At 46.3% G+C, this 23059-nt stretch overlaps 1 protein-coding gene across 17 annotated transcripts in view; it reads right to left on the reverse strand.

Moving 5' to 3' along the window:
- Positions 1-23059, reverse strand: part of FBRSL1 (fibrosin like 1) — a 491903-nt gene that overhangs the window by 43694 nt on the left and 425150 nt on the right. For all 17 annotated transcript variants that reach the window (XM_079322881.1, XM_079322897.1, XM_079322886.1 and 14 more), the window contains one exon: positions 10835-10880. In XM_079322881.1, coding sequence (XP_079179007.1) covers positions 10835-10880 — 46 coding nt within the window. The remainder of the gene's footprint in view (positions 1-10834; positions 10881-23059) is intronic.

Genomic DNA, 23059 nt, shown 5'->3' on the forward strand with positions numbered 1-23059 from the left:
GTGATGGGAGCCCTGCCGTGAGCACGCAAAGGCAAGTCTGCCAGCAGCAACAGAAGCAGACACAGCAAGAAGTGGCTTTACACAGGGACACCTGGGTGGCATGTTTAGTACAGGCCTGCAGGAAATGATGCAGAAAGAGGTTTATAGTTGTGTCCATTTGATGGAGGAAATGTATGCAGCAGGCAGGGGTCTGAGCCAAAAACCTAGACCCAGTTCTCTTCAATCTCTGAGAGGAGAGAATTGATGAGAGAAAAGGAGAAAGCTTCTCTGGCAGTGTTTTCAAACTCTGGCTCTTCATGCAGGCCTATTAGTGTGCAGCAATGGTATTACTGAGAGAGACTGCAAGCAATGTAGCCTGGGCAGTGTCTCTCACTGGACCAGCCTAGGGATGACTGACATGGGCTCTCGGGGGCTCTGAACTCCTGGTACAGCTCACAGAGCCATCTGGAGCATTCAGAGCTCTCTGAATTACTCCCACCTGCGTGGCTGGCAAAAGGGTGCTCTGCTGCTCACAACTGAGTCAGGCCCTTTTCTGCACTGGCCTGAGGACTAAGCTTGGCTGACTGTGCTGCCAGCCAGTGGGGAGTCCCCAGATGCCTGCTGAAGGCAGCTTTACAGCACACACTGCTAGAATGACATAAAGATCCCAGAGACCGGCCTGTAGCACAAAAATATTTCAGGCCAAAATGCACATTATGCTCAGAGAACATTTTTGTTGATACAATGAAAGGCATAAAATAACCTGCCCCACTTTGGTTACTAAATTGATCAGTACAGAATGTAATGAGCGTATTCTAGTTGTTGGTTGCATGTTTCTAGCTCAGTTTCAAAGACTGGTTCAATAACAAAAATAATGGCATGTTCATTATTGTATAAACATTCAACGCTCCCACTATAAATTTCTTCCTCCAGCCATTAAGCCTGTATTAAATCAGGTTGTCTCTGCAGAGCTTGCACTGGGAGCACCTCTGCTGTGCCCAGAGAAGGCCAGCCATGTGCCAAAGCAAGGGGCTGGGGACTGCTCAGCTGTTTGGAGGCAAATCTCACAACACTGAGAAATGTTAAAATGTTGGCTGTTTCATCCAACAAGGCTGGCCCTTTTCTGCCACCCTGCTTTGCACAGAGCTGCCCAGGCTCTGGCTCTGCAAGCCAATGCAGTTTGAGGTGGGTTTGCAAACTCTGATGTGACCTTTGGTGATGCTGCCTGGTCCTGCACTTCCCAAGATGTCTAAGGATGAGGACTCATGAGACTGAAGGGACAAACTCTTCTTCCACAGGTTTCACAGTGTGGGACTCGAAGCATTCAAACAGATCTCTCCCAAAACTGGATCGTCAATAAATATGGAAATACAGAACAAACTTAGCAGACAGCAGCAGCAGATGCAGGTTCATAGATGTCTGCTTATTACCAAGCCTCACTCCAGCTGAGACTTAAATAGCCTCCTTTATGCACAACGGGAGAGGGAGCGGAATTGAAGGAAACTGGCAATTACACAATTTTATTTCCCTCCTAGCCCGTTTGCTGTGCATCAGGTGGCTCTGCTCTCACACACGAAAGGCTTGTGAGCACTAAGTGAAGCACAAAGCCAGCCTGATGCTGTGCTTTCACTGGGAGGAAGTTTCTGTGTGCTTTTCTGGATGTGGTGCAAAAGCACAGTGAACACATTATTTTGCATTATTTTGAAAGCATCACGAGTCCCTGAGACACAGAGACTTCCAGGGTTCCCTGATTCCAGGGTTTCTTTTTCAAGGCTGCAACCTCTCTTGAACATGGTGCTCAGAAACAGATGCCAGGGTCTAAGTTTAACACCACACCAGGATTTATCTGTATAGATGCATCTGAGATCTTCTTCTTCACCTTTTAATATGAACAAACTTTCACTTTCTGAATCTCCACTCAAACTCCAGTGGGGTTGACTGGCATAGCACCTACCACCCCACAGTGCCTGATGATGTACTTGGGTGCAATCAGACTCTATCTCCAACAGGGCAAAATGTTAATGTCCACTTCATTGGAGAGACATCTGGAACTCTGACTATTCCCTTATGGATAAGCCTTTAAGAATTTATTAGTGATGAAACCAGTATGTTTCTTCAGAAACTTAATAGGGTTCCATAAAATTACTTCAATAACTTTAAAAATTTAATGGTGAACAAGAACCTTTCCACAGGCCTTTTGAACTGTCCGACAGAATCCCAGAGTGGGGATATAATTCTGCAATAAATTTTGCAGGATAGTTAAAAAAATATAAAAAGATTTTAATTTCCTTTTACCTCCTCCAAGTCTTTGCCATCAATTTAAAGCAACTACATGAACTAAAAGCACTGTAGTCACTTTTCTGTCCCAGCAATTTACAAGAAAATATTTACTGTTTGGGGAAAAAACCCAACAAACTAGAACAAGTCTCCTTTTCAGAAACACAGACACGCAAACACAAACACTCTGCCAAGTCCTGCTCTTATACACTGGTGTAAACCCAAATAAATAGAGGGAAGTGAATGGAGTCAGTATGGCTTTACCTGGCTGAACCGAGGCCGGGAGCCGGGGCCGAGTGCCCACAGCAGCAGAGATGGAAGGAAAGGCTCATGCTGTGAGTCCCCAGGCAGCTGGGCAGCAGCATTAACAGGCTCCACAGGGAATGTGCTCAGCCCTTGTTAGCAGGAAGGATGGCCAGTGAAGCACGGAGGTGAGGGAAGCAGCGAGCACATGTGTGCATGGTTATTAAAGAAGAGAAGGGCAGGAACCCCATGGCTGAAAGCAAGCCCCAAACCCAGACCCCCTCCTCCCCTCCCACAGGACAGCAACAGAGAGCTCCATCACTCACAGCACTGATTGCAAATGAAGCCAATACACAAAAACCAAGCCCAAACCAGAAACAGCATGAAGTGCTGCAGGCTGATCAGGCCAGCAGGGTCCTGTCATCAGCCCCAGCCCTGCTCTGGGAGGAAGCTCTCAGTCTCCAGAGGGGCAGAGAGAGGAGCAGGAGAAGCAGTGACATGCTGACAGCATCCTCTGCTCCTGAAGCCTCTTGCTGGGACTTACAGACCTCACCAGCATTGCACACAAAAGAGCAGCCAGATCCCTTTGCAATTAAACAGCAGGCCCTGGTCTCATTGATCACTCCCATTGATTGCCCAGAGGGAAACACCGGCTGACCCAGGGGCAGATCCAGCTCCCCCTGCACCAGCAGTGCCCTGCAAATCCCTGGTGGATGGCCAGGCTGCCCTGCTCTGAGCTGCTGACCTGCCCTGCTGTGTCTGCAGGAGTCCCTCAGGGGCTGTTACAGAGCCCAGCACAGCTGCCCAGGGTACCCTGCCAGACTGCTCCACTCACACAGAAACTGAGCTGGGGCTGGACAGTAGCTCAGGAAAGGGGCATCAGAAACCAGCACGAGCCTCAGCCTGGGGGGCTGGACAGAACAAGGACTCTCCTCTGCAAGGAGCAAGGCTGATTTAAATCCTGGGGATGTGCTGGGCACAGCTCAGACCCACACCAGACACCTCCCCTCATCCTGCACTGCTCGCCCATTGGAAGAGGGAATCAGCTTTACACCCAGCGTTTAATTTTTCTCAGAAACTGAAGCTTTACAAAATCTTCCATGAATAAAACATGTCTCTGAGGTATTTTAAAAGCAGAATTGAGGAGACCCAACAGTTTCGTGGGGGTTGCAACTGCTGCTCTTAACATCACCACCCTACAGCATCCTTCTGTGCTGAGATTCAACCAGGGACTGCAGCTGGAGACAGCACTGAGACTGTACCCGCTGGCTTTTGCTACTCAAGAAAAAAGAAAAACAAAGTATAAACAAGGAGTAAAAAGATGGTATCTTTCAAACGTCCTTTAAAAGCCTAAACTACTACAGGCACTTGGAAGGAATTTCTACCTTTTTCTTCTGATTTACAGTTTGATGGTCTTTTTATCTACTTTTACATGAACCGAGAAAAGCTAGAATGTGCCTACTCAATCAATATGAGTTTGTGCTGGCCCATTCAGGATATATAATATTTTGCTTTTATAGTTTATTTTAAATAAAAAGTATAATTAAAGAAAATAAACCACCCACTTCATAACATTTATACAACGAAGACTTTATTTATTTTATTTACATTTTGGTGGGCAAGGCACAGCATGCTGTTAGCTTTCTGTGATACTTAACAAAGCCGCATTTGAAATTTAAAATCTTTAAGGAAATGAACAAATTCTGTGGAGGAAGGGCAGTTGAGCAAAGAGACTTCTTACATTACCCTAGATAATTGTGCATATATATGTTTCTGTGAGTCTCTCTCTACTCCAAAAACATATCCATGACTTGGAAGCTTTAAATCAAAAAGCAATTTCAGTCTGTAATTCTCAAATAAATAATTAAACACATTTTATCTCCTACAGTATTGCTTCTATTCATTCTAATCCCACTGACAGGAATGCAGCAACATACCCCACATCCTTAAAATAACAAAACAAAACACAAGATACCAACCAGAAGGCCTGGAAATGTTTATAATTCAACTTTTCAACTCTCCTGGCTGCAGCCTGAAGCTACAAAGAAAGCTCTATGCTGGCTCAGTGGAAGGGGAGAAGCCTGGAGATGGCTGTGCAAACCATATGGCCACTGGTGCAAGCAAACCCTGCTGGCCTGCACGAGGCAGCTCTCACTCTGGGAGGCACACAACACTCAGTTTGTGTCAAAGTTAATAAATTATCCACTTTTGCAGTCTGAGTTTTACCAAACTAACCGGACAGTGTGGTTACGGTGAATGGTCTCTTGCTTGTCCATCATAATTTCACAGACAGCTGCCACAGAGAAGGATGGCTGTAGCCTGGACTAATAAACACACACACAACAGCTAACAGGGGAGACAGAGAGAGCATTCCTCTTCCCAAAGAGAAGGCTGACCTTTCAGAGCATAGCCTGCAAAATCAGAAAGCTGCAATACTAAAAGGCTGCACTTACTGCACTATTTTCTGTGTTTAGTTTTGGTTTGAAATGTGGGTAACTGGCTGTGACTTGGGTGACTACCTTGGTTACCCATGCTTCTTGAAAAGCAAAGTCCTCCTTCTCAGACCACTGTATAATTATGTCTATACATATGCAAGAAAGATAATTCACTCATCCTGGTACTGGCAAAATTAGATAGTACCTTTCAAAGAGGATGCTAGGAGAGGCTCACACACTGGATTTATCATTAAACTCAGGGTAGCCAGTATTGCCAACCCCAGAAGAGTTTACAAATCACAAACTATCTTTAAAACAAGGTTGAAACCAAAGCATTTGGGCTTCTTTATGACTGCCTGCTGGCTCTGAAACACAGAAGAATCAGAAATTCTAGGCTCTTCTCTGTAGTCAGGAAGATAAAGTCTTGCCTAAATAATGAAATTAAACCTTAGGTTTTGGTACAATCCTCTGAGGGCCTGGGTTTCATGAAAAACACAGTCTTGTAAGCCTGTGATAAAATCACCAGAGATGCAGCACGGGGAGCAGAGCAGCTGCAGAGCATCCTGAGCACTGTATAAATCATAGCAATATGGCTGCTATCTAAATAAATGCATCACTTATATTATTTATTATTACAGATGCTGCTGTGGAAATTTCTGCATGCCTGTAATCATGGTGGACTCTTGTCCAAAGGTTCAGCTGTAAATTATCATCCCCCTCAAGCTCCCTGGCTGTGCAGGTAATCAAGCACAAGATGGTGACCTCATCAAAATGTAACCAGAACATGGGGATAAAACTGAGATCAAGAGACAGGATGCAGCTCAGATCCCACTGTGGACCCCACGGAAGAAAACTGGGAAAACTGATTACATCTCTCCTGACCTCCCCTCATGTAAAACAGAGCTAATTGCCTGACTGGGTGCGGTGAGACTTGTTTGCTCTGTCTGTGCAGACCTTCCAGTGATGGAAAGCTCTCTCTCCTGGCACAGTAAGGTAAAGCCCCAAAGGAGAGGTGGGCTTGATTACAGAAGATGCTCTCCCAGCCCCGACAGGGAGTCTGTGACCCTGACAACCGGAGGCAGAGTGCCAGGGGACAGGACCAAGGCACGCAGGCAGCATGGCAAGCCTGGGAGACACTTGGCTCCTGATTCCCCTGCCAGTGCTGAGCATCCTTGGAGCTGTGCTGCTGCTGCAAACCTGTGCCAAGCATGGTATTCTGAGCTCAGCTGCATTCAGGTTGTTTTCTGCTTCACCGGGCACTCACAGGTTCCTCCTGGAGAGCTGACTTGCTGCTCCCCCATCCTGCCCCTGCCCCTCCTTTCCCCTCTCACCCCATCACACAGTAATAACCATCAGTTTTTAACAGTATGTCCTACACTGGAGGTTTTGTAGTTCCAGCTTTTAAAATGATTTAGTGTGACAGTTTAGTGCTGAATTAAAGAAAAAAAAAAGAAGAATAAGAAAAAGGAAGAGAAGAAGCAGAGAGAAAAAGGAGAGACAGTCCCCTTAAGGCAACAACATTATGGAGCAGTGATCTCAGAGGAACAAGGGTTCTTCTCTGGTTCAGATGTGCTTGTCAGAGCTCAGTGTCGTCTCTGAACAAGAAATCTCTCTTGCTGGCCCAAGGCACTGTTTTGTGGTCAAGAGGACAGAAAATAAAGGGAGGGAACTTCAAAGAAGCATAAGCTGCATTAGCCCGCTGGGGCGGGTGGCTGCAGCACATCCCATGGCTGACAATTATGACCTGCATGCCGAGAAAGCTTGCCTCCCTCTTGTCAGAGGGATAAGACACAGGCTGTGAGCTTTAGAGCTTTGAGGATGTGTACAGTTCATGATGAAAGATAGCACTTCAAAGCCCTCTGCCTAGAAACCCAGGGAGAAGTAAGAGCGGAGGGTAAGCAATCTTTTTTCCTGGGGGGGTGCACATGCGGGGGAAGGATAAGACTTACTTTCACTGTCATTTATTATTGCCATGAAAATGAAGCCTTGCACTGTTTATGGAATCTCTCATTAAAAGGATCTCTTGATAAATCGCTTGACAAACATTCATTAATTAAGTCTCTGAGCGCACTTGGCTGACAAGCATTCGTCTTCATTTTGCAGGAGGGGGAAATTGAGGCATGGAGCTCAGCAAGCCCCCAACAGCCAGGGCAGGGCTGGGTCCTGGCCAGCCACTCTGTGCCACCAGACAGATGGATTACACTGCTCCCTCTGTGCCCAGCTTGATTCTGATCCAAAGATAGGAGCAGCATACTGCCTTCAACAGACTTCAAAGCTCTTTTCTCCCCCAGTGCTGCCCAGTGCCTCTGGGGCTGTGCAGGTCTGGCTCCTCCATGGGCATCTCATGCCCTGGGGGCTCCTGGACACCTCTTTCATCTCACAGACACCTCCCCACTCAAAGCCTGCCTGGGGTTATGAATGGAGAAACCCTGGCTGCTGCCCAGGCTCCACTTTTCCATGGAGGTTTTCCTCTGACCTATCAAACCAAGCAAGAGAAACAGCTCCTTTAAGACTTCCATTTCACCCTCAGTGCCACAGTGGCCTTGGTTTCAAACACTGGGGACTCAGCAGGCCACCCGGGCTGCAGCCACAAGGCTACTGTGGTGCAAAAGGCAGCACGTCCCTGCTCTCCCTGGCATCCAGCAGCTCTGGAGCGAGGACTCTGTGAGAAAGCTCAACTGCCTCCAGCCAGACCCACGAGGGAAGCCCACAGCTGGAGGGAGCCAGCAGAAAGTACCCAAGCCTCAAATCCAGAAAATACAACTATCCTACCCCACCCATTTCAAAATACCACAGCAGGCAGGAGGAGTCCTTGCAGTGACTGAGGGGTGACTGTCCCTCTCACCTCCTTAGCCCAACTCACCTGCCTTCCTGTCCCTGACTGTCACCCCTCTGCCCTCTGCTCCTACCTGGAGACACAGGGACAGATTTGGCTTTTGCCTATTCTTCCCTTGCTTTTCTGGTAATCACCCTTCAGAAAAAGGAAGGGCTGGCTGGCAGATTCCTGTGAGAAAGGAGCTGCATGAGAGAGCAAACAGACCTTTATTATTTGTTTATTGATTTATTCTCCAGGAGGATGTAACACCCGGCCCTCGGCAGCAAATGCCCTTGTAACTCTGTACTGCAGTGACAAGTTGGCCAAACAAACACTTTTCCGCGTCGGAAAACAAAGACTGCCAGCAGAGCAGATCAGGCCTTCTCTGCTTTTACTTTTAATTATTATTTCTTCACACAGAGGATTTAATCTCCTCTTCTGCTGGAAGCTCAAAGTGCCCCATTCAGCCTATTTCACAGCTGTGACTACCGAGGTCACCCCGGGTCAGGACACCTCTCTGTGCACCATAATGGTGCCTGGTCCCCGAAGTGGACATCCACGCCGCGCATCTGCTGCTGCAGAGGGCTGTGTCAGGAGGAGGAGCGCGGCCACCACGGCGGAGGGGCAAAGGAAACCTCGCCAGAGAGCCCCAGACAAAAGGCGCTGCTCCTCCGCCCCTTTGTGCAGATCTCAACGCGGTCAAAGGTTGCATTTTACAGCTGTTCCAGCCTCAAATAAGCGTAACCCGCCTATCTCAATACTTAATTGCATTGCTAAGCTGCTGATAAACTAGGACGGCATAAAACACATGCACAGGGCCAAACACATCCCCAGGGAAAGTTTGCGGGAACAGAGGGAGTTGCACCAAACAATGAGCTGGGAACACGGGGAGTTGCACCAGACAATGAATCCACTTTATGTGTTTTGGAAGGCTGGTTACCTTCAATGAAAGCTGCAGCATGGATGCTGCAATATCTCGGCAGAAAGGCCGCCAGTGTTTACAAAAGAAGGGCACAGTGCAAATGCCCACGGGAGAGGACCAGCACGTGCCGCTCCATGCGTGTGCCCATCGGGAAACCGTGCTGAGCTAATCCCCTCCCCACAGAGCCACCAGGGCTCCAGCCCCGAGAACACGGCCTTAAATCAACGCTCTTATCGCACAAAAGGAATTTAAGTGCAATGCTTTGAAAGTCACTTTCTCCCGGCCATATGGCATCCCCGAGCCTGGTCGTGTAGGAGCGGCGTTCATTTGCATGTGCAAGAGACAAATCTGGCTTTTGCATTGCGGGAGTGATAGCAGGGCGAGAGGGAAGATTTAGCACTGTTTGGGTTTCTACACAAAATCTTTGCCGAGGTGACTTTCTCTCACCTCTCAAGCCAAATGCCAAAAGCCCCAGGAGAGCTTGCCCACGACCCCATGCCATCAGCGAGGTGCATCAGTTCATAGCCAGGGTAAAAGAGAAGTCTGAGACAAAACCCATGATTTGAACCCAAAGCTGGCAATGTCTACACCCACATTAAAGCAAACAGGAACAGGCTGAAATTACAGGGATATAAACAGCACTGAACGCAAACTCCAAGACAGCAAATTCACAGGCATTCACACATTTAACTTCCTGATAGGGAGGTATTTTGAAAACTCATGTTGCTGAGCTGCTCCATGATATGAAGGGGTGGGGGATCTTGGGTTTCAGCACAAGGAGGAGCCAACAAAGCTGCTAACGCTTCAACATAAGCCTCTCCAGCAGATCTCTGTGCCAGGCATTATGCAGGATGGCAAGATTTTTGTTTTGCCGAGGCAGTGCCGTATGGGCAATCTGGTTTGCCTTATCAGCAAGCCAAGTGAGAGAAATGTTCTTCCCCACCATTTGTTTAAATTTCCCTCTTTCCCCCACATAAAGCTGCATACTTTTGTAAAAATATCTACAAATGTAATAACATAATGGGCTTGTCATCGGTTTCCACATTTGGCATTGAAAATCTGCAAAGCTTGGAAAGAAAGAGAATTCCTAATAGTTACTGCTCTGAAGAGCCCAGCTAAAAACTGGGCCTGGATCCAGGTGATGGAGCACACAACCAACCAAATGCCTTTCCATGTCCAGCACCTACTCCTACACAACTGCAAATTGTTCCTTTCCCGGCCCCACTGAAAAAATGCAAGAAGGTTATTTCATCATTTCTTATTGATGGGCCTCATCTCCCCTCTTTAGGGCATTTGCATGCCCCTAGCATCCACTACAGCTGTGAACTGATTTTATTTTGCAGCTCGATGCAGAGGATGCTGCAGACAGCCACAAGCCATAGCAATTAATTTGGAGCCACACAAACCTCCTGGCGTGGCAAAGTGGAACCATTCCCAGCACAACCCTTTCCACCCTGTACCACTGCCTGCCCTCTCCAAAGCTGCTTCTTTGGCATTTCTGCCCAGGATCCATCTCAGTGAGATTATCCCTGGGAACACAGGAAAGCAGAGCAGCCCTGTTTTATGGCTGTGCCGAGCCCTCAGAGGAGGGCTTGGTGTATTTAGAGCTCTGTGGCTGTGCCCCCCAAGGGGATGAGGAGCGAGGCAGTCTCTTAGCAACACCCAGTGCTGTCACAGGTACCTGTCATTAGCAGCAGGAGCGGAGCTGCGCCGTGCCCGGCACCTCCAGCGTGTCCTGCAGAGCCCAGATGCACAAATGCTCCGTGGGCACTGGCAGGGGAGGGATGTGCAAGCCCTTGTCAGGATGACACAGACAGCACTGAAATACTGATTTGTTTAAAAGAAATGAGGATTTGATTGTATTAGAGGGAGAAGCATATCCCCTACAGTAAGGACTGGCTTCTCCTTTGTCAGCAATCCCTCTCTCCAAGACACTTAATACAAATCTTACTGGAAGGAAAGAAGTCCCACCCCATACGGAAACAATGCAGCTCTAAATTTTAACTTAAATCATCACAATCCTTTAAAGCTGATCTTTATGGCAATGTGTGTGGCCAAGCTACAGGCTCTGGCAAAACTGATGTCCTGCTATTTGCACGATACAGATTCACAACCCAAATCTCTTGCTGTAAGATAAGGAAAGCATTTCTCCAGATCACTTACCTTTATTTGCTGCAGGAGAGAACAGCTTCTCAGAGCCTACAGAAGCCTGAAAAAAGAAGAGAAAGAGAGGGTGAATAATCCTGAAGGAGAAATTCGGAAGGCTTGCTCACAAAAACACAGCTCATAAAACAAGTGGGTTATCTGGAGACCTGCAGTTGCGCATTGCACCTGGAGGGTGCAATGTTGTGCCATTAAAGAACGAGCATGCATCCTGAGGAGATGAAAGCCAAGCAAGAGGACTGTCCTGATCTCACCCAACTACATCCTCCTGTCTCGTTTATTTAGGCAGCCATGCAATGCACAGCTATTTTATCCATGATTCCTCATATAAAAACAAAACCAGTGAAACTGCTGTCAAGCTGAAGGAAAATAAAAAACAACCAAAACACATTTCAAAGGCTCTCTCACTGAAAATAAGCTCAATTCTTGCTGAACATGCAAAATGTAATTTGTGTATTGGAAACACAAGTTGCAACTGAACACATCTGTATGAAGGAGGGTGTTGTTCAATATTATGCCAAATGATAGGTACATGCTGCTATGCACTTAGTTGAGTATGAAATAAAACGACTTCCTCTTGGAAGAAGCCCGTATCCTTGCAGACTGGGTTGCACTATGCTGTCTGAACTCCACAGCAGTGTATTTGTGCTCCTCACAGCTCTGGGAAACAGTTAAAGAAATCCAATTAACCTAAACCTTGTAAACAGCTTCATGATAATCAGGGTCACTGGGTTACAGACAAGATGATAACGACAGACAGGGAAAAAAGTCCATTCATCGTAAATAAAGCTTTTATGAGTTAATTTGATGGCTTCCTTTCCTCCCCCCCACTGATATCAAACAGTCAACCGATTTCAGCATAAGCTTTTCCTCCTCGCTATCTGATAAAATAGCAAGCAGCCTCTCCAGAATCAAAGCTGGTCTGGGAGCAGGAGCACGATCAACATTGCTACCATCTACAAGAAAGTACCATCAACGTGTTGGCACTGACTGCTGCATGAACACAATGGGTGAAGTACAAAGCTGACGAGCAAAAGATACTGAAAGTGAAAAAAAGCCTTTTTCCCCTGGCTCTGCTTTAAAAACAATTAATTAATTCAACACATGGCTGAACTAAGTTGATTTTGTTTTTGATTTTATTGATTTTATTCTAAGGTGCCTTGGGAGATTTGCATGATAAAGAGCACTACAAATTGTATTACATTGCTATATATTTTAAATGATGACTCAGAAGGAAAAAAACAAACAGTAAAATGCAAGAAGTTCTGCATGAGGTATAGTAAGAAGCAAGAGTGATCCATTAATGTTACTTCTAAGAAAAGTGGCACTGCAAGCAGTGAATGTCTTACTTAATGCAAATGTACAAAAAAGAGAGGAAAAACAACATGAAAAATAGGTTGAGGCTGAGACACATAAGAAAAAAATTCTGAATTATGTCCACGACAAAGCTGCACGTGTAGCTGTGGCATGTATGATCATTACACAGCTCAGCAAAAAGATCCTAAAATCTTAGGGAAAATCAGTTACCTGCATGATCCCTTCACTGCGTGGATTAAAAAGAGGAAGAACCAGGATTAAACAACGTTTTGCCTAGGCTGGTTTGCAAAGAAAGTGTAACAGCGTCACACAGCAGCAACAACAGCGGTGCATAAAACGTTTGACAGCCAACTCTGGATTTACAACCCATTGTTAGGAGATTTTTCACTTATAATCAACACCAAGCGACCAGGACGCAGAACACATGTGCAGGCTCTGGGAACTCACCCATGCTAACAGCTCACACAAAGCCAGGGCCTACTCTCAAAGCACTCCACAAGCACTCGGACACGTGGCAGGTGGATAAATAGGATAAATAAGATTCCCCCATTTTCCAGGCAATGAAACTTCGGCGTGGCGTGCACTAAAGCCCCAGCAGTAAATGGGCTGCTAAGGCACAAATCCTAAGTGCCAGCTTGGGATGCTGGGGTGTGCAGCCCTGCTTGGGACAGCCTTCCTGGGATCCCCAAGCTGGGAGAAGCTTTGTGCTTCCCCTGGTCTGCAGAGTCACAGCCACCACTTTGTGGCAGCCACAAGCTCGCTGCCCTTGGTGCTGCTCGGTACCGCGGGCTCAGTGCACACAGAGCTAAGGATCCCCGTGCTGCACGTCCAGACTATATAAAAACAATGCTTAAGGAAGTCAAGCCAGAAAATTCACTTTAGAGACAAAGTAAAACACCCTGATTATTGCTCAGTCTTCTGCTATCAGCATGTGCCACCGCCTTCCACAATCAGAGTCAACATTTACAGAGCAGCGTTTTCAACATCGCAGCTTCAGTTCGCAGACACAAACCTTCACACCTAGAGTTTACAGTAACTTTTGCTCTCACTTCTGGTGATTTCTAGCTCCAGATCTGAGCAGTTTTTGGCACGAGCACCATTTTGAAACAGTGAATGCCTGTGCTATAGGATATTCTGTGAGCTGCTGTAAAAAGCAGGAGGGAAGCTGGGGGAGGAAGAGCCTGAATATGAATACATCATTCAACCCTATCAGTCACCCTTTAAAGAAAGCATACAATAAAACCTATGTGTCTGAGGGAGCCCACTAATGAGTGAAAAAATCCAGCAAACCAACACATCTGCTAAAACAAGTCCCCTCCCAAATACTGCTGTTCCAAGCAAATCATTTGCATATGTTTAAGAAGAGATTTAAAAATAATATTAATAAAGTGGAATTCTTTCCTTGTGAACAAAACCAGGCATTTGGAGTCTTTTATGCAGAGTTCAAGCCATCAGAGGAATTCACATGTTCTTTGATTGCAAAATGAAACTAAAAACTTCCTTTTTCCCCCCTCTTGTTGCCTCCTGCCTGCCTGTCTCCATCTGAAGGACCATCTCATGAACCCCTCAAGTTCCTTTTTGTTGCTGCATGAGGCAGTCAGACCTGCCCAGCCTGAAGCTCACAGACAGAAGACACCTCCACCCTTCCTTGCTCACTGGCTGCTCATCTCCCTCACCCCAGGGCACAGTCACAGAACCCACCACAGGCTCATGTTCACAAAAATGCTGCTTGCATGATCCTCACCCCAGTAACAGCTGTGGCACTTGAAGCATATCTGACATCTGTCTCCAGAGCAGCAGCTCCTTAGAGAGCCTCATGCTGTTGAAACCTCCAAGACCCAGCACCTTTTGGATAACACCAAACCTTCCAGGTCCCCTTTGTGGCTTATTCAATGAAGTTACCAATCCTTTCCCACCCTTTGATTTTCTTTCTTTTCTACTCTAGACCTAAAGGGGGAAATGCCTCCACCCAGCTCTGTGACAGCTTGAAACCAGGCTGAATACACTGTAGAGGAAAATAACATTTCTGCCCTTTTCTGCTTTGTGGAGAGCATGCAGAGGAGTGGTGCTGCAGTCCCTCCCCCTTCTTCCCCTTGAACCCAGCACATATAAACACTGATTCAATTTTCAGCACTAAAAGCTCAGCAAAGGCAGCTTTTTTCCTCAAATGTGAGGTGGTAACCACAAAGGATGTAGCACGCCCTCTCCTCTCAAGGTGAGCAGTGAGGCATAATGAAGTCCATGCCTCATCCATCCCACCAACCCAAGGCAGCTGAAAGGTGCAAGAGCTCTTGCAGATTAATAATTTAATGATTATATATAACAGAACAACATCATCTGACAAAGACAGCACTATAAACTATGACAGGCCTCACAGTAATTACTTTTCCTTTCCCCCCACTTTATCTGTAGCCTATAAATGGCTCACAGGGAATAGAACTGTTCCTTATCACCAACTACAGAGGCTCTGTGGACCTTCATGCCATCTCCTGGAGCACCAAATGCCAGATCCAAGCCTGATACTCCAGGAGCCTGACAGCAAGACATTGGGAAACTGCTAATAAGGCTCCAGTTCTGGTTCACAAGGAACAAGCAAAGCAGTGTCAGGGACCTGGGATGCATGTCATGTACAGGGCAAAAGCCAAGCATTCCCTCCAAATGAGTCCAGTACAGTAGGGAGAAGAAGGAGACAGTTCAAATTTTAGATGTGGATGGCTGCCTATCTAGACAGCCAAGAGCCAGTCTCAAGAGAGACTGTTTGCACAATTACTGAACTTAGCAAGCACTAAAAAGCTCACAAGAAAACCATTCTCTGGGAGATATCCAAGCTACAAGTACTGGATACACTTAGAGAAAGTTTTAGCATAAAGCACGGACACTACCTGAAAATTCTGGATCAATTTTCATTCTTTCCTTTGATCTGCCTCCCCTGCTTTTACCAACCACTCCAATGCCACTTGATCACTCGTCCAGCAGAGAATTTCAGCATGTTGGTACTGCTTTACTACTCTGCAGTTCACTCTGCAAGTCATTCACCAGACCCCTCATCCAGTAACACGAGAACAATAACTAAAACAGGAAGGTATTGTTTGGGTTGTGATTCTTCTGTAGGAAATGGAAATGGATACAGATGGAAAGGTGCAAGAGAAACCCAGAAATAACACACATGCACACAAAAACCCAAAGTAAAAATCCCCCTTAAGACCAACAAAGTATTCCACACATTTCAGGATATAGAAGCAGCCCATGGGTAACACTGCCTGCATTGTGAGGGGATGTTTCAAGGTAGCCTACAGTCTTTCCAAAACCTGCATTATTTTTGGACAGAAACCACAGCTCAACTAGGAAGACAAAAGAAATGTTAGACCTGCAATTCAGTAATTTTTGTGAACCTTCTAGGAATATCCAGCTTTGTGGTACACAGCTGGCTGGAACACAGCACAGCCCAGCTGTGTGAGGGATTAAGCAAGAGGGAACAAGACTTCTACAAATCCACACTGTGATTATCTTCCCACAGAATTTATAGACTGGGCTTTCAAGAGGGCTCAGCACTCAGCAGCTGCCTTTGGGGCATCGACGTGACTGGAGCTACCGGGTATGGAGCTTTTCCAAAAATCCATTTAGAAACCTGAATGGTGACCAGGTTGTTCTGAAAAATCTGGTTACAGTTGATATTTGGGATAATTTATGAAAGTCTGTTGACCTTCAGTGCAAATAAGGACTAATAATAAATATTATTCCCTAAACAAGAATGAATCTCAATCAGAAATTATTGTTTCTAGTAACAATCCTAAAAATACAGCTGTACCTTCAGTTACACCATAACAGTATTCACATCACAGTGAAACACACAGCTGTTTCTAGTAACAATCCTAAAAATACAGCTGTACCTTCAGTTACACCATAACAGTATTCACATCACAGTGAAACACACAGCACAAACACCCCAAACAACCAACAACCTATTGAAATGGCAATGCCTTAAATGTCACAGGTACCTCTAGTTCAATTTATGGCTAAAGGCCATCTCTGAGAGGTAGTGATGGGTCTTCTGTATCTTTCATGAGTTTACTCTGTAGAATGTTCACTAGAAACAAAATATTTGTGCATCCATATAGCAACACACTTGTTTAGGTTCCCACCTCGGTTTCATTTAGCACACATATATTCAGCACTGCTCTGCTCCTGGAAAGGACTGTCACTATGCAATCACCCCTTTTGTCACTTTTTCTTCCAAGAATGCTCATTTCTCTCAGCAGTTTACATAACCATGACTGTTTTTTGCAACAGCCCCTTTGAGAAGCTAGCACAAGCCTGGGAACACAGATTAAATTATGCCACAGAGAAGCAGAGATCACTGGTCCTAATTTGCCACTGAATGATGCTGAATGGGAAGGAAAGTGGATGAAGAGTGGAAGGCACCAAAGGAAAGGCTGGATGGAGAATGACTCAGTGCAGGGCAGTGAGGAACCAAGCTCGTTGTTCCTCCACAAATTTGACATTGTGTTTTGGTCCTCCTCTGGCAAGACAGTTATAAGCTTAAATTAACAATGTTTTGAACCCTGAGCATGTTCCTCATCGTTTTACAACCGTTGTGGGACTGAACAAACTAGATTAAATGGAGCAGCAGCAGCAATTCTTAAACATACACTGCTGTGGTGTGCTGCTTATTGCACAGATGTGCCTCTTCCCGTGACAAAGGGTGACTGAATCCTCTGACACAGAGGGATATCTGACCTACAGCATGTCTGCCATCAGAGCCTTGGGGCACAGGCCTGCTAACTCCTCTTCCCTGTCTCCTCAAACCAACCCCCAGCCCCTGGGGAATGGCTGCAGCCCAGAGTTCTCCCCTTCCCATCCCCTCCATTAGAGATGCTTTATGATTCATCTTCCTCTGAGCAGTTGCTGTCTCCCAAAGGAAAAGATCAAACTCCCTCTTCTTCCCAGCTCAGCTCCAATAAATAAATAAATACATGTACTGAAAAAAAAATTTAGTGAAGGAGGAGAAGGGAGGAAGCTGGGGAGTTCCTGGACCTCACCAAGGCTCGTCAGACAGCTGCAGAAGGTTCCTCAGCTGTTTCCAGAGACACCAACAAGACAAGAAAATTTCCAGCTGTCCCTCATTACAACCAGCCAAAATACTTGCTTAGTGTGCCTGTGTGTCCTAATTTAAATTAGGGTGCACTTGGTCCTAATCTTAGGATCCTCCTCCTTCAAAGCACAGCTACCCAACCACTACCAAATCTACCTTTGCTTTATTCCTGCTATTTTCCACTCTAATTAGCACTGATTTCCCATTAACACATGTTCATATGCTCCTGGATGTTCTGGTCTATGAATGGCATCCAGAGAAGCCCTCTCCCTGTGCCACTGGATAGGCTGCAGGTCTCAGTGAGCTGGAGGCAGTGATTGTCCATGTTACAGACAACTGATACATGCCACAGTCAGGGAAACACAGTGCTCCATGGTAAGAGGAAAGGGCTTCGTGTGGTCTGGTTTAAAACATCTCAAACACCAGAGCCTTCATGCCTTTCTCAGAGAGCTGATCCCCTCCCAAAACAGACATTTTAGTTTCCACATTCAAAATTTTTCCGATGCCCATACACTCACTTAGGCAAGCACAGATTTGATTACTGATTTCTCTTTTGCTACAAATGTAAGGGAAAACCTACCTTCATATGGGAAAGGCTGGGAACGCTGTGTAACAACACTGCTACAGCAGTTTGTATTATTGTCATTACAGCTTGATCCTATCTAGTCAGCCCATCTATTTGGTGGGGATATGGCTTTTTATTTGCACTAAATCAGAGGGAACGGCGAGTGCTCTTTGCAGAACTATCTAAAACTTCTTATAATTCAAAGGCTGCACTGTAGGAAGAGTGATGGGGGAGAGCAGGGACTGTGCTGCGAATGACAGGTGGCAGACTGTTGTTTGGTACCTACCAAATTACTCTGCTGCTCCCAGGGCTGCCTTGGCATTTCATTATCCCAGCTCTCTCCTGGAAGGATGCGGACATAAATTCACACCTCGTGTCCTGGTTTCCGTCAAACTGAGTAAGAGTGCAAATGCTGGCACCAACTGGGAATGCCAAGCAGGGCTTGGCATGCTAGAACAAACTCTCAGCTGTGGTCTTTGCCAGCTACCTGCATTTATCATTGTAATGGCCTGCCAGACAGGACTTGGCAAGCGAGGGAGGAGGGCGGGAGGAGGAGGGCCAGGCTCTGCTCTGCCAAGCAATTCATTCCTGTAGCTCCTGCCATCACTGTACCAGCAGGGCAACCTTCATTTTATTTTATCTTTTAACCAATTATGTGTCACCCAAATCCCACCTGCAGCTTTCTCCAACACAAATGGCTATAAATCACAGTTCAGAGACCAAGAGGGTTTTGCAAGACATTTGATTTCATAAAAAGGTCACTGTCTGTCTGAGGATTGCTGCAGTTCAAAAACGAACTGAATAACAACCTGCATTGGCAGACAGGGAAGGAACTGCTTCCATCGTCTGTTGCATGTTGTCAGATAATATTAGAACAATTAGGGAGGCCAACAATGGCTGGATCATTAGGATTCAGCTGAACCAAAGCGCTGATAAAAATTCAGTGAAATATCTCCTCCTTTCAATTTTTGAGGAAAACATAATCAAATCAATAAAAAAGGGAAAATTGCATGAGCACACCAGAAACATTCAACATAACCTCCTTGAGCAGACAAACAGAATACATGCCTGTCATCACTGCAGCCTGCTCCAATCTGCCTGGGTATTCCAGAGCTTAACCCCCAGCTTTGCTATTCCTCAGAGCACTACTCTGTGGTCTCAGATCACTCAGCATGGTCTACTCTCTAGAGAAAACGCTGTTTTCTTGTTTTTAATCCATATACTGGATATGCAATGGGCTCTGTATAGAATTTTATGTGAACCATATCACAAAGTAAACATTTAAGGGTGCTCAAAAATTATTTGACACTGATGCTGTTGTGGACACCCTTAGTGTCCATCCCTTTCTTGCAGGTGACGTGTCACACCAGACAGCCCTGACAAACCAGCATCCAGTTCCCTGAAAGCAGCAGGTTAACTGCAGTGAGTGTGAGGCACAGAGGAGATTGCATTGTCCTCCTGGCCCAGACCATGGCATGTGACACAGGGACATCCCTCTGACAGAACTTCCCAGCTGTGGATTCAATCCTGACGTGGCCCTTTCCTGGGCATGGGGGGTCAGGGAGCTTATCAGGAAGGCAGCTCCTGCCTGCTGCCATTGAAACTTGCTGTCTTTACCCACAGCAACCTCAAAGGAGTGCCTCTGCAGAAGGCTCTTTTGTTGTTGTTGTTTCTAATTCACTGCTCCAAAATATTTCTTGGCTGCATCCCAGGGCTGAAGCCTTATCTGCCCATCCCCCCGGCAGACACACAGCAGCTGCAGAGGCTTATCACAGTTGCCTGTCCACTGAGTTTACAAATTAACACCCTATCGAGGCTGCACGAGGGCTGATTAATCAGAGAGAGGCAGTCTGAGGGCCTTTATCACCCTAAGCGGCTGCTGGGAGAGAAGGCACAAATCTCTCAGGAGGCCAGAGATGCCTTACAAATGAAAGAGCAGGAGGCCAGAGAGGAGGAGGGCCCAGTGCTAGGGGAAGCAGATATTTTAGAGATAGTGGTGGTGGAGGTAATGGAGCAGTGGGAGGGGGGAGCTGCAGGCAAACGCCAGTACATTATGACAGCTAAAAAAAAAAAAGATAATTAACAGCCTATACCTCATGATTCTAGCTTTCCCTCCCCGGGCTATAATTTAGCCTATTGCTCCTTTGCTCCAGAGGACAATAAACATTTATTATGTTAAACACATAACTGTGCTGCACAAAAGCACCGTTCTTTCCCAGGTCCACTCCTTGCACAGCTGTGCAACCCAGGAGGATGGGGCTGCTCAAGCAGGCTCCCCTTTCATGCACAAGATTACTGGGTTTGGGCACAAAGCACATCCCTGGATGTGTGAAGGCAAATCCTGTGAGACCCAGAGCTCCTGGATGGGGCCAAGGCAACCAGCACCTGACAAGCAGTGTTAGGATGTGCCCAGGTACAGGAGCAGCTCCTGCAGAAATCGTGTGATTCAGGCAGGCATCACCACCTAAGAAGCATCTCCTCTTTAATTCAGCAGCCTTGCTAAGAGGTTGACTGGGAAATTTTCATTCCCACCAGAATTATGCGTAGGAGAGGTTCTTATTACAAGATGAGTATTGCAGTCATGTGAGGGCTACTGGAGCAGTGCTGGTCCTGCCCCCTCCCAGCACCTCAGCTGCTTCTCAGCACAGAGATTTAGGGGTGCACTGTGGCTCAGGGATTGCTCTCCTCTGCTTCAGTGCTAGTCCCTGCTGCAGCCTTCAGCTTTGTGCCTGTGGCAGGACAACGCAAAATAATTATAAAAACCAAGGAGACCCACACTAAAAAGATTTAAAATCTAATACAACTTTAAAGGAAACAAATTTGGACATGTGTCTGTATTTGTTAACATTCATTTCTAAATTTAAGTTTTCAAGTTTAATCCTTGAGATCAAGACACATAGCTGGATTTTTCCTTTGAAGTATAATATGTATGTAAGCTGAGATTCTCATGCAGCAACATGACTCCAGAAGGTAAAATTTTAATAAAAATGTTACCAACATGAAGACATTCATAAGTGAACACTGCAACCACCTCCTGTCCAGTGCTTTCTCTTAACACATCAGTAAAGAATTTAACAAATAACCTCTGGATAAAAGTGTCATTCACTGCAGCTTTGCCACCAACAGCGCTGGGTGTGTGCATGATCTTGGGGAATGGCCATTTCCATTTTGCCCATGGAAATTGCAGAAATAGAGGGCTGCCACTGCCTAACTCAACATCTTCAGACTAGCTCTTTTCAGACAGCACTGGAAAGCAAAATAGAGCAGAAATGAATGATCATCTGCCTTGTCCTCCTCTCTTGATCCAATGAGGCAACTATTTCCCGAACCACCTGGATTATTGGTCTACAAACTCCTGCAGATGCCCAGTTTTAACACTATCCATTAGGTTAATTAGAACTGGGCAAGTAGATGCTGAGTATGAGTCCAGGAAAGGAAGGACAGCTTTTTTATTTGAGAACTCCCTGCCAGGCTCTGTGAAGCAGACAGCTGCCCAAGGTCTTCTCATAGCTCTCCTCCGCCAACAGACACCAGATTAATTTGAGCTGGACTGGACCCCCACTCATTATGTTCAGCAGACCCTGGGTAATCAGATGGAGAAGCTACAGGATGACAACACCTCCTGTCACCCCCAGCACGTAACAGCAACTCTATACATGAGGGTAACATCAAATATTCATTAGGTAAACAATACGAATGTGGTAATCCCAAAACATGGTGAAATTCTAGAAGCTGTTTCTCTGGTGTTTATTAGATTGACTCTTTTAACTTCATTATCAAGCCTGCCCATCAGCCCTTCTCCCTCTGTCTCAGGTCTCATGTTTGTACATTTTAGGGGGAAAAAAGTCTGCTGGACTGCCTGTTCTCCATAGCTCTGGTCCCACTGGTGGAGACCCTCACCCACCACAGAAGGCACACCACAGGGGGCACATATTTAAAGACCCAACAGAAGGGATTAGGAACACCTTAAAAAGGATAGCATATAAATTTCCCTAAAAAATGGAGGCTGCAGAGGAAAAAACATGGAAGGAAGCCTGTGGTTCACATCTGCCAAGCATCTGGCTTCCTATCCCTCCCTCATTCAAGGGCAGTGAAGTGCACTCACCTACTTTCTACAGGAAAGGGTCACCAAGACTTTCCCCTGTGCTATACAGTAGGTCAAGAAAGCTCTCATTGCTGCACCTTGATTAAATATGGCATTAACTGATCTCATCTTCTGTACAAGGAGGTGGTGAATGGGGCAGTCCCCCATTTCCAGCCAACATATAATCTGTCTTCTCCAATTAGATATGCTTTGCAACAAGTGTGGTGGATCCATTTATTTCCATACTGCAATAATGCAGATAAATCCAACTTTGGCTCCAGTCCCACTGCTTTCAAAGCTGGGGCTCTGCATTTCCAATCGCTGCCCTTTTTTTTCTTTTTCCCCTCCCCCCCCCCCCTTTTCTGCTGCAAAATGTCACCAATTTACTTTAGCCTGGGGGCCCATTTCGAATTTTACCACCAATATACGAGAAATGCATTTTTCAAGCTGTTACCACTTAACTGTACTGATATCAGCCACTCAGGGGACACAATATTGTTTACACATCCTGCTCTATGGAATAAGCACGGATGCCAAAACTCTGCCTGGGTTGTGAAGGAGACGTTTACTCTCTGTTTTATGAGATTTCCTCGATTTGTGGCTGCCTCAATGGTCGTAAAAACAGCTGTAAATCAAAAGAGCACCACAAAATTGCAATAACAACTGTCGAACTCGGCTCTAAAAAGCATAACTCCCAGCACCAGAAGGTGGAAGGCTTTTCTCTGATTTAATACCAGGTGTGGGAGAGTCCTGTGAAGTCTATGTGCAGCACTGTGTCTGCCCACAGCCACCCCCCCAAGGGCTCAGCCAAACCCCTCTATTTTGGCTGCTCCCCTATCACTCACCCCTCCCCTGCCCCACTGGCTCCTTCTGGCCCCTTTCCTCCTCTTCTCTGGAAACAGAAGTCTTTTTCAAATGCCTGGAGAAGGCTTATCCAAATAGCTGCTGAATGCAGAGCCCTGTTTAAAGCATTAAAACAGAGAGAAGGGGAGAGGGGCAGAACAGGCTGTGCTCAGCCCGTGGCTGCTCTGCAGGACAGCGATGGCTTTAGCAGATGCCCTCAGCCTGTCACCTTGCTGCTGGCCTGCCCAGGAGAGCCCCAGCTCCTGCACAGCCTCCCAGCCCTCTTTTTAGGGAGTGGAGGGAAGGAGGAGAGGGCTGGTGAGA

This window comes from Erithacus rubecula, assembly GCF_903797595.1.
Source record: "Erithacus rubecula genome assembly, chromosome: 19".
NCBI lineage: Eukaryota > Metazoa > Chordata > Aves > Passeriformes > Muscicapidae > Erithacus > Erithacus rubecula.